A 15,671-nucleotide genomic window follows, 5' to 3' on the forward strand; every position below is an offset into this window, starting at 1 on the left:
CTCTTTAAAGTCTTCAAAAGCAACGATAGCACTTTGAGGACTAAGGTGCATGTGTCCCAAACCATGGTATTTTAAATTGCCTCGTATGCATGCAGAAGCTGGACGATGAATAAGGAAGACCAAATAGGCATTTATGTATTTGAAGTATGGTGCTGACAAAGAATACTGAATATACCATGGACTGCCAGAAGGACAAACAAATCTGTCTTGGAAGAAGCAGCCGGAATGCTCCTTAGAAGCAAGGATGGTGAGACTTTGTCTCACGTACTTCGCACATGTTATCAGGAAGGACCAGTTCCTGGAGAAGGACATCATTCTTAGTAAAGTAGAGGATTAGTGAAAAAGAGGAAGACCCTCAGTAAGATGGATTGACACGGTGGCTGTCTCAGTGGGTTCAAACATAGCAAGATTATGAGGATGGCACAGGACTGGACAGTGTTTTGTTCTGTTGCAGATAGGGTTGCTATGAGTTGGAACTGACTCGATAACTCCTAATAACAACAAATATTATACATTCTATATATATGTATATATATAATACATGTGTATTAGATATATATACACACATAAATATGTCACACATGTATAAATATATAATACACAAGACATAAATATAAATGTAAATTTGTATGATACATGTATACATACAAATATGTGTATGTGTACATATATACATACAAATATGTATATATATGCGTGAATACAAATATGTATATGCTACACACATATATAATCTATCTGTATATAAAAAAAATTATATGTTTATGAGGAACAACAACAACACAGGCAAGAAATAAAAATACACATAAATGTGGGTTTGTGGATAACGAAGAGGGACATCAGATCATTCTGAGCTTCCCTGTATGGATGATGGTGATAGTTAATTTAGGAGGAGCAGGTTTTGGAAAGAAAATAAAGGATTTGCTATGGGTTAGGTGTATAACATCTAGGCGGAAGTGTCCAGCAGGAAGTTGAAAATTTGGCTGTAAAGTTCAGGTTACAGATAGGATGAGAGACAGATTTGAGAATCATCTGAAGAGACTATCAGATCCCCGAGAACATCAACAAACAAAAAAAGGTGAAAGTGGTAAGGAGAGTATGGATAGAACCTTGAAGAATTTCTAATGCAAGATGTGGGGCAAGAGAAAAAGATAATTATTAACTAGGGATATTTGGTTATGATATTTTGATGTTCATTTCTTTTCTGAAATAGAGTGATATGAAACTGAATCAGTTCCTCCTAATTTTTTCCAATCACAAGAATTGGTGCTGCCGTCTATGGAGCTAGGTATCATCTTTAATCCATTTCTTTCCCTGTTGCCAACAAGCCCTTTGAGTTTGACCATGAAAATCCCTAATCAGACCACTGCTTGATGCCAGTGTTCTTCCCAGCATCATCATATCCTTCCTGAGCTACTACTTAGTGAAGAACCTCCTACCTAATCTCTTTGCTTCTGTTTTTGCCTCCCTCAAAGTACATTCTTTGAATAACAGCTAAAGAGACCTTTCAAAACATATGTAAGATTGAGGTGTTCTCCTGCTTACAATCATCTAACGGCTTTCTATCACACTTAAAGAAAAGTCCAAACCTCTTATCTTGGTTTTCAAGGCCTAGATCATAGGGCCCCTGACTTCCTGAACTTGGTTCATGGTGCTATACCTAACTCATTGTACTGGGGCCACTCTGACCTTCTGTCTCTTCCTTGAACACTTGAAGCTGATTTCCTGCTTAGGATGTTTGCTCTTATTGTTCTCAATCAACATATATTTACCAAGTTCCTAAGTATTCCAGGTAACTTTTTAGGTGCTGGAGATATAGCAGTGAATGAAATGAGACAAATTGCTGTTCTTAAGACTCATGACCTTCCAATCTGTAGAATCCCATCTGTCCCATCATTCCAACACACTACTCTTTTCTTCTTTTTAAATTTTCTTCAGGCACTTATCACTCCCTGAACTTATGTTGCTTTGTTTTCTTGTTTATTATCTTTATCTACCCATTCCCGCTCTGGCCTCCAATCAAACTATAAGCACCGTGCAGAGGCCTTGCTCATCAGTATATAGCAAATACCTGGAATGAATTTGTTTTATTCTAAAGCCCACTGAAGCTCAAATGGGTAGAATGGAAAGAGATTTTGGGTGTAATCATTGACTTGTCAATTGGGTACTTCCAGGAACTAAGTTTTACCAATAGAGCAAAGAGGGAGAAGATGTGTCTGTGGACACCATTTATTTATTCTTTCCTTATTGACTCTTTTCTTCCACTCTATGTATTAGATACTATGATAGGTACTTTAGGAGATGCAAAGATGAACCAAACCCCAAAAAATGAAACCTGCTGCCACTGAGTTGATTCCAACTCATTGCAGTCCCATAGGGTTCCCAGGCTGTAAATCTCTACGGAAGCCTACTGTCACATCTTTCTCCTGCAAAGCTGCTGGTAGTTTCGAACTGCTGACCTTTTGTTTAGCAGTCAATTGCTTTAACCACTGTGCCACTAGGGCTCTTTAAAGATGAACCAGTGACCTTTATTTCTTATGGTCTAGTAGTTTTAATGAGTTCATCAGCAAATCCAGCTGCTGATATATTTCCTTTCCTGAAAGGCAGGAGCCATTTAGGATAAGAGAACTAATTTTTGCAGGAAAAAAAGGAAATAGAGGGAAGGAAAGCTGTGTTGGTTAACGCTAGCTGCTGTAACAGATAAATTTCCTTAATACAGTGGCTTAACGTTAAACCAAAATCAAACGAGTTGTCATTCAGTCAGTTCTAACCAATTTCTCCCTAATGTAAAGTCCAGTCAGTTGTGAGCATGGGGCTGTGGTGCTCTGCCCTTGCCTGTAGTTCAGTTACCTGGCTGCCTTTGACTGCAAGGGAAACAGAAATGTAGTGTAGCCACGTGCCCAGAAAAAACAAAAGCAATCAATTGGGCAAACAACTACCTGATTTCTACCACTGAGGCATAGCTCCAAAGTTAATATAAGACCTATGGAATGATTATCAAAGACAGATAAGTCAATACGTATCTGTTGTTAATCTTTTTATGGTGTGACTTGATGGGATACAGCATATAATAGTCATAAACTTTCTTTTTTTTTAATAATATTGTGTTTTCAGTGAAAGTTTACACAGCAAATTAGGTTCCCATTTAACAGTTTCTAAACAGATTGTTCAGAGACATTGCTTATATTTTTCACAGTGTGTTAACATTGTCATTAATTTCATCCTGGATGTTTTGCTTCCAGTAGTCTGGTTTCCTGTCCCCTTACCCTTTCATCTTTGCTTTAGAGTAATTGTAGACCATTATTTTTTGAAGATTTAAAAAAAATTTTTATTGTGCTTTAAATGAAAATTTACAAATCAAGATGGACTGTCATACAAAAATTTATAAACACCTTGCTATATACTCCTAATTGCTCTCCACTTAATGAGACAGCACACTCCTTCCCTCCACTCTCTGTTTTCGTGTCCATCCGGCCAGCATCTGGCCCCCTCTAGCCTCTCATCTTGCCTTCAGACAGGAGATGCCAATGTAGTCTCATGTGCCTACTAGATCCAAGAAGCTCATTCTTCACCAGTATCATTGTCTGTGCCATAGTCCAGTCCAATCACTGTCTGAAGAGTTGGCTTTGGGAATGGTTCCTGTCTTGGGCTAACTGAAGGTCTGGGGACCGTGACCTCCAGGGTCATTCTAGTCAGTCAGACCATTAAGTCTGCTGTTTTTACGAGAATTTGGGGTCTTCATCCCACTGCTCTCGTGCTCCCTCAGGGGTTCTCTGTTGTGTTCCCTGTCAGGACAGTCATCAGTTGTAGCCAGGCACCATCTAGTTCTTCTGGTCTCAGGCTAATGTAGTCTCTGGTTTATGTGGCCCTTTCTGCCTCTTGGGCTTATAATTACCTTGTGCCGTTGGTGTTCTTCATTGTCTTTTGCTCCAGGTGGGTTGATACCAACTGATGCAACTTAGATGGCCACTTGCTAGCATTTAAGATCCCAGACGCCACCCTCCAAAGTGGGAGACAGAATGTTATCTTAATAGATTTTATTATTCCAGTTGACTGAGATGTCCCCTGAAACCATGGTCCCCAAACCCCCACCCCTGCTGTGCTGGCCTTCGAAGCATTCAGTTTATTCAGGAAACTTCTTTGCTTTTGGTTTGTCCAGTTGTGCTGACTCTTCTGTATTGTGTGTTGTCTTTCCTTTCATCTAAGATAGTTCTTATCTACTATCTAATTAGTGAAAACCTCTTTCCCTCCCTCCCTCCCTCCCCCTCTCGTAACCATCAAAGGGTATTTTCTTCTCTGTTTAAACTATTTCTCGAGTTCTTATAGCAATGGTCTTATACAATATTTGTCCTTTTGCTGCTGTAATAGTCATAAACTTATACCATTTCTGTTTTTATTTGAGGTTTTTGTAACTTCTGTCACTGACTTCAAACCATTAGGAATAAGGAAGAACAAAAGATAGTGAACTCTTAAAGCTATCTCTTATTATTGATGCTGTTATTTGAATTTAAAAAAATGATTGATGTGCATTTTTTGGTACTTCTATTGGATTACTTATTCTATTGTAGAAAGAGGGTCTCTAAGTTTGTCCACAATATTTTCCTTTTTGACTATAGGGGATACCTTGTAATAGATAAAAGTGCATTATAATAACCTTTGGACTTGGAGCTGGAATGGTCAGAGTGTAGAGGGGAGGACATTCTTCCAGAGGAGCAGTAGGGTTATTTTCAAATCTCCTTTTCATTCCTGCTCTCATATTTTGACAAAGAGATCTAAGAATTGTCTGAGGAATTATTGCTTATTTGCATATTGAATTGAGTTTCTGAAAATTGAAGAAATAAATATTATGAGTGAAATTTTACTTACTTTATAATAACAAAAACTGTATTAATACTTTATCTGAAGACATGAATAGTTAGTCAACTGCATTCAAATAACTAATAAGTTAGTACAAGGCAGAGTTGGGATAATATTTATTAAACGTCATCATGAATGTGGCCTTTTAGCATTTGACCTGTTTTTTTGTTTGTGACTGTGAAAGATCTGAAGGGAAACACAGGGCTCCATAGAGAAGGAACCACCCTTGTCTATTCCATTAAAATGCTTCTCGCAGTGTTTTTAGTTGCCTCCTTCAAAAAAACAAAACATATGATTTTTTTTATCCTTTTTCTGGGAGGGCTATCATTATCAGAATTTCAGTCCTAATAAACCTAACCCCTAACCCCCCCCAACAATACACTTTTGTCCAACTCTTCTCCAATGATACTATGTGGAAAGGGAAGTAACAAATACATTTTGCATTAAAATTTATTTTGAAATTTCAAATGCAAGAACCTTTGAGTACTTAACTTCTGAGAACTGAAGACTTTTTGAACAATGGTCGTATCACTTGGTCAGTTTTTTTTTTTTCTGATAAAGGTAGTGCCGAGTAATGTCTATTAATGTTCACAGTTTGTTTTCATGGACTGTTATTACAGTGATCAGGAATTGATCAATTGTAATGTCAGATCAGGAGCCCTGATGGTGCCGTGGTTAAAGTGCTTAGCTGCTCTGTGGGAGAAAGATGTGGAAGTTGCTTCCGTAAAGATTACAGCCTTGGAAACCTGTGGGGCAGTTCCCCTCTGACCTATGAGGTCTCTGTGAGTTGGAATCAACTCAACGGCAGTGGGTTTTTGGTTTGGAATGTCAGATTTGGTATATGAATTTTTGTCGCTAGAATAATTTTTGTGTGTGTGTGTCTGAAATGAACTAATAGAAATTTCTTCAAACTGGGGGTAAGGGAACATAGTATGTGATTTCACATTAATAATTTCATTAAAAGTGAAGAGATGTAAGCCAAACATGCTAGTTTCATTAGTATGCGGTTTCAGTTGCATTTCAGTGAAAATAGAATTCCTAAAATAAAGTTGAATGAACCATCTGTTTTACAGAGAGCAAGCAAAAAAAAAAAAAAAAAAAAGTTGGCTATTATTGCTATTATTCCTGTTGCAAGTATTGTTGCAAACTTCCGAGGCAAAGCCTTGCTATACCAGGAATTCTTTGGTGGGAGGCAGCATATGCTTTCTCTGTGATATTTTGAAGGAGCTGATAATATTCATCTTGTTTGTCTCTACAGTTTGCAGCATAAATGCTTTAGTAAGAATTCAGCCCTCATTCGTTATATCCAGTCATCTCATACAGGCTCGTGAGAACCGATGATTAAATTCTAAAAAATGTTGTGAGCTGGTTGTTAAATATAATTATTATTAAAAATTAAATGACATAAATGTAAATACATACATTATATTATGCAAAGGTAATACATTCTCAAAATCATTACTTCCTAATTATATTGCTATACTTTACTATGGTCTATGCTCTTGAGGTAATTTTATCCATTATTTCTGTCTGGTGGAAATATTCTTTGTGTGTTACTGGGCATCTCTTTCCAACTTTGTGTTCGGTGACATCATATTGATAGCTTGAAATTGGTCACAGTGGGAGTATTTATACCATAACAGCACCAGGACCAGTTGCCGGTGGATTCGGTTCAGAATCATGGTGACCCCACATGTCAGAGTAGAATGGTGGCTGGTGTTTTGGAAGTAGATCATCAGGCCTTTCTTCCGAGGCACCTCTGGCTGGACTTGAACCTCCAACGTTTTGGTTAGCAGCTGAGTGTGTTAACTGTTGGCACCACTCAGGGATTTCATTTATACCATAGAAGTAGGCAAATGCAACTAAAAATTAGGGCTCCTCCTTCCCTACCCCCGACCTGCACTGCCTGGGAAACCAGTCGTTATACATTTTCCAACACATCCCTGGTGATATGACAGAGTTGTTTAAAAGATGGCATTAAGTTGTTTAAAAGATTTCTCATGAGATGCCCTGAACTCTCACCAGTTCATAAACTCATTTCCCATGCTGCAGAAGTGGGGAGGTGGGGTGGATTTGAGTGCAGAGCAGCTCAGTGTTTCTCCTAGGCAACAGGAGTTAATTGTCAACGTCACAAGTTTGCTTTACAGCTAAGTACTCCACTTTGAATAGATCAAACGACCACTTATTTTATCGTGGCAAGAGACATTTGGCCCCAACATTTCCTTGAATTTTGTGATATCAAGATAATAATTTATTTCAATGAATCTTGGGAGATAAAAATGGGAGTAAGTGGATTGTGTAGAAGAACTAAATGAGTGGTCTTGAAACATGACACTGGAGTTCAAAATATTTTCCTTTCATCCATTTTTTTTTCTTTTCCCTTTGACTTGGCCTAGGAATAAGATGCCAAAAGGCTGTGTTGTCTATCTTTTTGGGCAACAGTCCTGTCTCAGTTTTATGGCTGCAAGCCATGTACGTGGTTTGGCCTGGTTGGGGTAAAAAAACTTGTCTTACTCGTGTGTGTTTCTTTAAAGTCTCTTGACTTTCTTCAGGCTTCACCAAATATAGTTCGCGAGAATTAATTCAGACAGCTTTCTCTCCCTTCAGCATTTCTAGCAAAAAGTAAAGGTCAGAGTCGTCTATCTAATTATGAAAGTCAAGCCCAGTGCAGCAGATTATTCTTTATGTTAATGTTGCATTTCCTGTAAAGAAAACATTTAAATATAAACTCTTTGAGCTTTAATTTGAGGTTTTTCCTTTCTAGAACAGCCGTCATTTTTATTAGACTGTGTATAAAATAATTTAGCCTGGAAAAGAGAAAACTTGGGAGGATTTTCATGAATATGAAAATCTTATACTGAGGATGGTGGCGCGTGATGACCACTCGCCAATGATGACAGACCAAGAAATTAAAAAAAATTAAGTGACATTTTCAGAAAAGCATTTCTGAATATTAGAATTGTTAAAATTTTGGAATCAGTTACATATTGAAATTATGTAATCTACTCCGGAGGTCTAAATACAGGATAAATGGTCAAGATTGGTGTATGTGTGGTCTTGGCCTGATTACAGTGGAATAAAGACACTAAAATTCCCATCTAGAGTAAGAAATAAATCACTACTCACCAATCTGAATAGCTTCTCTCTGGAGGGCACATTTTACTTGGCTTTGTTGCATTGTGAAGAAATTGAAAACACAAGTTCCGATATTTATGTAAATATGCATACCTAATGTCTATGTATTATGTATAAATGTATATGTTGTACATATATGGGTATCGTATATGCTATTCATGTGTGCTAGTTGAATGTTGCTAACCTAAACTTAGTTCTAGGATCATTGTATCAAAATTGTAAATATATTTAACAATAAAATATATCATAAATCTTACTATCAAAATTCTGGATTAGCCCTGCTAGTTAGAAAAGCAAAAGCTTTTTTTAAAGCTAAAAGTTTTCAGTATTTGGAAATAAGTATTTCATAAATTTATTTGTTTTTTATGCCACTTTTTAGATTTTAATATATTGCTTCTGTGTTCTTAGTTACTGATAAACATCAGTTCAAACCAGAACAGATGTTATATAGGTTTCGCTATGATGATGGAACCTTTTATCCAAGAAACGAGATGCAGGATGTGATTTCAAAGGTAACAACGTCTCCTACAACCTTGTGTCAATAGCAGAATCCATGTTGTCATGTGTCAGCAAGATAACATGCTGTTGAGAGAATAAAAAATCCTTCTGGTATAGAAGATTCTTAAATGATATACTTAAACAAGCCTCTGTTTCTTCTGGCTGTTTCAAGAAAGCTAATGTTACTCATAGTTTCAATCTCTTACACAGTTCTGAAAAGAAATAATGTAACTGTATCACCCAGCGAGCTATATCCATTGAAAACTCTTTCACATATAGTAAAATGTGGTCTTGATGCTTGAAATTGTATCTTGAGATTTTGTATTTTAAGGAAAAATAATTTTAAAATCCCTTTGAGTATGTTGACAAATTATAGCACAATTTAGTCATGTTTTTAATTATTTAAGTAATTATTTTTAGGATGAAATGTGACATTTGAATAATTTTTAAGTTGGCTGAGGTTGTGTAATGATTTCATAATGTTGATAGAAGATTCATTTGTTGTTTCAAAATTTCATTGGCATGTCCTTTGAGTGGTCTTACTTGCTTTTGACATAGCTTTATCTTCCATAGGGTGTAAGACTGTATTGCCGTCTTCATAGTCTGTTTACTCCTGTGGTAAGGTGAGTCTGGTTTCTAAGTTCCACAAAACTTAAATGGAACTATTTGTATTGCCTATTTGGTAAATACTATTCAGCTAGAACTTGATGTCTTATTTTATTTTTCTTTCAAAAGCAAAAAGCTAACTTTTAAAGATTAAGTAATACTTTATTTTATAATAAAATTCCTCTAAATTTTTCTGAGGCTCAAATTATATAATTTCTTCCCACTTTTTTTTTCTTATTTCTAAAATTATTTTGCAATTAATTTAGAGTAAATTTTAGACTTTATAATGAAATGATGTATATTCAAAAACAAACAAATAAAAAAACAAACCATCGCCATCGAGCCAATTCCAACTCACAACGACCCTACAGAACAGCGTAGAGCTGCCCCACAGAGTTTCCGAGGAGCGGGTTAAATTCAAACTGCCAACCCTTTGGTTAGCGGCCAGTTCTTAACCACTGAGCCACCAGGGCTCTGATGTATATTCAGATAATATTTAATATATAATAGTTGGCTGATTAGGGGAGGTTTTGGAAATACTGTTTCTTATATGTACTTACCGTTATGATTACTTGTACATTAATTTTTTTCATTAAATTTTGTAATTGAGTGAATCTTGGTGTGTATTTTATTTTACGATATTTCCTCCCAATAGTCTTTTATCCAAAGAATGGTATTGCGCTTAACAACTGAGAATTATTTGGAGTATAATTTTATTCTATACCATATTTTTTTTTCTGAAGAGACGTGTCTTTTTTTCCCCCCTCTTTTCTCTTCATAAGAGTAATCAGGATTAATTTTCAATTTATGTCTTTAGAAAAAAAAAAACTAGTGCCATCGAGTCTTTAGAAAGATGGTGGAAATCTTTGTACTTTGTAGTCCAATTACTAGTAAAAGAGGTCTTTAGGAATATTATTGTACCTTTGTTATGTACACTCATAGAATGTTAAACTAATTTCCAATGGCCAGATATCATTTGGAGTTTATTGACTAAATCATATTTCTCAGAGCAAAAAAATGAATCTATTATTGCCAAAATGTAATATAGATGCTTTTCAGTCTTGGCTGTAGAATCCAGATGTTTGATGTTCAATGTTTCATTCTGGTTTCCAACACAAGGAAAATCAGAGCTTTTAAAAAAGAGAGAGAGCTTCTAGAAGTTGCTGTTATTGACTTAGAATTGACACCTTGCAGTGCTGTGGGGCCATCTTAGAGAACACACTGCGGATCCTAGAGGAAAAGACTGAATTTTACCCATTTCCCTCAAAAGTGCCACGTCTATTTTCCCGAGTAGGCTTTACAAATAGAAAGAACTGGAAAAGAACCAATACTTGTTGGCCGTCTGCCCTGCAAATATTTGCAGTACTATAATACTAAAAGACAATTACCTAATTCAAAGCAAGTGGGTATTTAAAAAAAAAATATTCTGCTACACTAATGGAATACAATAATGGTTTAATGCTCCGTATGACCTCTATGTGTGTAGACTTTACATATGAGAAAAATGTGTTCTGAAAATGTTTTTTAGCCATGTGAAATTTCTTGTCATGAAAGTTGCAATCTGTAAGAGCTGATAAAGAAATAATTGGCTAGAAAGAACAATTGTTTATGAGTCGTCAGGGGAAAATTTATGAGACAAAAACCATAAAACAAATGGATTGTGTGGTAGCCTTGCTTTTAATATGTGTGAACTCAGCTTATGAAAAGGAAAATTTTTTGAAACAAAGAGCCCACAGGCCCACGTATGGTTCCATTACAACTCCCCTTTCCAGTCTTTTTTTTTTTTTTAAATAATTTTTATTGTGCTCTAAGTGAAAGTTTACAAATCAAGTCAGTCTCTCACATATAAATTTATATACACCTTACTACATACTCCCACTTACTCTCCCCCTAATGAGTCAGCCTCCTGCCTCCTTCCAGTCTCTCCTTTCATGACCGTTTTGCCAGTTTCTCACCCCCTCTACTCTCCCATCTCCCCTCCAGACAGGAGATGCCATCATAGTCTCAGGTGTCCACCAGATGCAAATAGCTCACTCCTCATCAGCATCTCTCTCCAACCCATTGTCCAGTCCAATCCATGTCTAATGAGTTGTCTTCGGGAATGGTTCCTGTCCTGGGCCAACAGAAGGTTTGGGGACCATGACCACTGGGATTCTTTTAGTCTTAGTGAGACCATTAAGTCTGCTCTTTTTATGAGAATTTGGGATCTGCATTCCACTGTTCTGCTCCCTCAGGGGTTCTCTGTTGTGTTCCCTATCAGGGCAGTCATCGGTTGTGGCCAGGCACCATCTAGTTCTTCTGGTCTCAGGATGATGTAGTCTCTAGTTCATGTGGGCCTTTCTGTCTCTTGGGCTTATAATTACTTTGTGTCCTTGGTGTTCTTCATTCTCCTTTGATCCAGGTGGGTTGAGACTCATTGATGCATCTTAGATGGCCGCTTGTTAGTGTTTAAGACCCCAGATACCACACTTCAAAGTGGGATGCAGAATGTTTTCATAATAGAATTTATTTTGCCAAGTCACTTAAATGTCCCCTGAAGCCATAGTCTCCAAACCCCCACCCTTGCTCCACTGACCTTCGAAGCATTCAGATTATTCAGGAAGCTTCTTTGCTTTTGGTCCAGTCCAGTTGAGCTGGCCTCCCCTGTATTGAGTGTTGTCCTTCCCTTCACCTAAAGTAGTTCTTATCTACTAACTAATCAGTAAATAACCCTCTCCCACACTCCCTCCCTCCCTCCCCCGTCTAGTAACCATAAAAGAATGTGGTATTCTCAGTTTAAACTGTTTCTCGAGATCTTATAATCGTGGTCTTATACAATACTTGTCCTTTTGCAACTGACTAATTTCACTCAGCATAATGCCTTCCAGGTTCCTCCATGTTATGAAATGTTTCACAGATTCGTCACTGTTCTTTATCGATGAGTAGTATTCCACTGTGTGAATATACCATAATTTATTTATCCATTCATCCGTTGATGGACACCTTGGTTGCTTCCAGCTTTTTGCTATTGTAAACAGAGCTGCAGTAAACATGGGTGTGCATATATCTGTTCATGTGAAGGCTCTTATTTCTCTAGGATATATTCCGAGGAGTGGGATTTCTGGGTCATATGGTAGTTATATTTCTAACTTTTTAAGATACCGCCAGATAGATTTCCAAAGTGGTTGTACCATTTTATGTTCCCACCAGCAGTGTATAAGAGTTCCAATCTCTCCACAGCCTCTCCAACATTTATTATTTTGTGTTTTTTGGATTAATGCCAGCCTTGTTGGAGTGAGATGGAATCTCATCGTAGTTTTAATTTGCATTTCTCTAATGGCTAATGATCAAGAGGATTTCCTCGTGTATCTGTTAGCTGCCTGAATATCTTTAGTGAAATGTGTGTTCATATCCTTTGCCCACTTCTTGATCGGGTTGTTTGTCTTTTTGTGGTTGAGTTTTAACAGAATCATATAGATTTTAGAGATCAGGCGCTGGTCAGAGAGGTCATAGCTGAAAATTTTTTCCCAGTCTATAGGTGGTCTTTTTACTCTATTGGTGAAGTCTTTAGATGAGCATAGGTGTTTGATTTTTAGGAGCTCCCAGATATCTGGTTTCTCTTCGTCATTTTTAGTAATGTTTTGTATTGTTTATGCCTTGTATTAGGGCTCCTAGGATTGTCCCTATTTTTTCTTCCATGATCTTTATCGTTTTAGTCTTTATGTTTAGGTCTTTAATCCATTTGGAGTTAGTTTTTACATGGCGTGAGGTATGGGTCCTGTTTCATTTTTTTGCAGATGGATATCCAGTTATGCCAGCACCATTTGTTAAAAAGACTATCTTTTCCCCAATTAACTGACACTGGGCCTTTGTCAAATATCAGCTGCTCGTATGTGGATGGGTTTATATCTGGGTTCTCAATTCTGTTCCATTGGTCTGTGTGCCTATTGCCCTTTCCATTCTTATTGATGCTTACAGAAACCAGGATAAAATGGGTGATGAAGTATCAGAATATAGAAAGAGAATTTTTTAAAAAGCTACTTTTTACTTACTTGCTAAGGTAGTTCATTGATTATTGAAATCTCAGAAATTTCAACCTCGTTTCAGGGAGATTTTTTAGAGCAGTGGGTAAAATGATGTAAGTGTCAGTTATAAATTGCTAGCAGAGGTTAAAGTACAATGAATACAGCTAGTAATTATTAGTCCCTTCAAGTTGTTTGCAATTCAGGCTTTGTGGCATTTGAAAAGACTGTCATTTTTTCATTCCCCTTTGATCCAGGCCTGCAAAGTAAATGAATTATAGATTTCTGCCCTTGGGGCTCAGTTCTGATCTTGAGCACTTTGTTGATGTCTAAGTAAATGTTGAATGATTTCTCACATCTGGGAAGTCTACCGAATGGGGAATTGATTCCTTTGGTTCCCTGGGGATGTGATGTCACTGTGCCCATGCTCTGACCCAGCAAAATGAATGACAAAGTTTGAAGGGTGTCTACTTCTAGACAGGCCTGAGGTCTTCTGCTGCAGTGGGTGAAATGAACTACCCTCAGTGCAGATCCAGTCTTCCCTGAGAATTCAGGAGCGTGAATAAAGGGGATCGCTTCATTCTTCACATTTTCAGGTTTTTAGTAGAATCTACCTCGATTTAATGGGAAGAAATTCTATTTTATTATCCTTTTATTAATGAAATATTGTATTTCCAGTTAAGTTGTTATCGGGTAATATAGCACTAACGATCACTTTGGATGTATGAATATGCAAAAGAAGAGATGTTGTGTTTGGTATCATTATGGGTCTCCTAGGTTGGTATGAGCTGACTAAGGATTTTTCAGGTGTTTTATATGCTTTGTAAATTGTAGTTACATATATTTTGGGCAAGAGATCCTGATGACTTTGTATAAACTTTTCTGTTGCACAGTGATAGCAAATGAAAATGTTTCTCAGAGCGCATGCCTCCCCCTTGTTTGATGTCTGTTATTTCTGTTTTCTGTATAGAGATAAAGATTACCATTTAAGGACCTACAAGTCTGTGGTTATGGCCAACAAGCTGATAGACTGGTTAATTGCACAGGTAAGTAGATAAGCAGTAGTTGCTGAATTGCATTTACATCTGCTTTAGATTCAGAGCATGTGAATTAGGTTCTATTTTTTATCCCTCTTTTACAGATGAGACACAGTGAAGTTGCTTGCCCAAACTCACACAGCTACTAAGAAGCAGAGCCAGGAAGTGAACCTAGTTAGCCTGGCTCCAGAACCTTCAAACATAACCTTTATGTTATACTCCCTCTCAAAAGGAAGATGTTCCCACTTAAATAAATATCTGCTTAGATCCACTGGAAAAATGAAGCATAATTTGAGTATCACTGAAGAGTAAACTCAAAACCAAACCCATTGCTTTCGAGTCAATTCTGACTCATAGCAACCCTGTGAGACAGTAGAACTACCCCATAGGGCTTCCAAGGTTGTAAATCTTTAGAGGAGCAGACTGCCACATCTTTTTCCCACACTGAAGAATAGCTATGCTCATATAGTAAAAAAGTTTTTTCACTCATTGTTTTGAAGTATCTGTTGGTCCTAGTGAGTTGTTATAATCTCCTGGGCCTTTTTCCCTGTTAGGTAATAACTGTCCTTTGATAATATAAGCTTAATAAACATCTGCATACATTTTCAGTAGTGAAGTACAAAGTTGGTTGTTATTGTTGCTGTGCCTCTTAGGATGTGAGTGCTGATGGCTGGTACTGGGAAAATCTGATTTGCTTATATGTAAACCAGGGCATCAAGCCCATCATAATATAACCCACTGCTGTCGAGTTTATCATAATATACAAATGTGAATTTATTTAAAGTATTTTATCATATTAGGTCAACTAATAAATGATAGAGTGGGAATCGACTCGATGGCATTGGGACTGGTTCTGGGTAATAAATGATAAAATACTTTCCATGGACTATTAAAGAAAAGACTAAGAAAACTGATACACGTTGTAATTGAACTTACTATTTGGGAGGAGGGGATATTGCTTGGTTGAAATATAAGCTATTAAGTTTGGTTATTTGCATCCATTTCATAAACAGTTTTAATTTTTTGTTATTTGTGTGGCCTAATTTCTTTGTAGGTAATAACATTTGATATTTAATAATAAAAATGTTTATTTTTTGATTCAAATATTAATGTTTAATCCACATATAGTTTATCTGAGCAAATATATTTTAATGTTTTTATTATCTAATATGAATTTCTAGACTGTTCAAGATCACCTAATTTGTATTTTGTAGCACTTAAATTTATCTAAGAAGCTAAGATTTTAGGTTAAACCAAATAATTACTTTTAGAAAGAACCCTCATTATGTTTCCAGTGGGTTTTCTAGTGCTCAAAAGCCTTTTATTACTCTACCATCAATGAGTACCATTGGAATCAGTTGTGGACTCAAAATTAGAGTTGGAATTTTACATGGAAACGATGCTGTTTATAGGAGTCACATGAACTATCTAACTATATGTTGCTTAGGTGAGAAAATTGAAGAGAGTTTATTTGGAGCAAAACCTGCTGCTGAATAAATATTTGAAGTTCTGACTCAAGAAGTTGATTAACAACCTT

General features: G+C 36.7%; 1 protein-coding gene across 1 annotated transcript in view; it reads left to right on the forward strand.

Moving 5' to 3' along the window:
- PREX2 (phosphatidylinositol-3,4,5-trisphosphate dependent Rac exchange factor 2) overlaps nucleotides 1-15,671 on the forward strand; it is a 342,394-nt gene that overhangs the window by 147,598 nt on the left and 179,125 nt on the right. The window contains exons 12-14 of the mRNA XM_003408339.4: nucleotides 8,401-8,504; nucleotides 9,064-9,113; nucleotides 14,068-14,143. Coding sequence (XP_003408387.4) covers nucleotides 8,401-8,504; nucleotides 9,064-9,113; nucleotides 14,068-14,143 — 230 coding nt within the window. The remainder of the gene's footprint in view (nucleotides 1-8,400; nucleotides 8,505-9,063; nucleotides 9,114-14,067; nucleotides 14,144-15,671) is intronic.

The sequence above is a fragment of the Loxodonta africana genome, chromosome 14 (genome assembly GCF_030014295.1).
Source record: "Loxodonta africana isolate mLoxAfr1 chromosome 14, mLoxAfr1.hap2, whole genome shotgun sequence".
Lineage (NCBI taxonomy): Eukaryota > Metazoa > Chordata > Mammalia > Proboscidea > Elephantidae > Loxodonta > Loxodonta africana.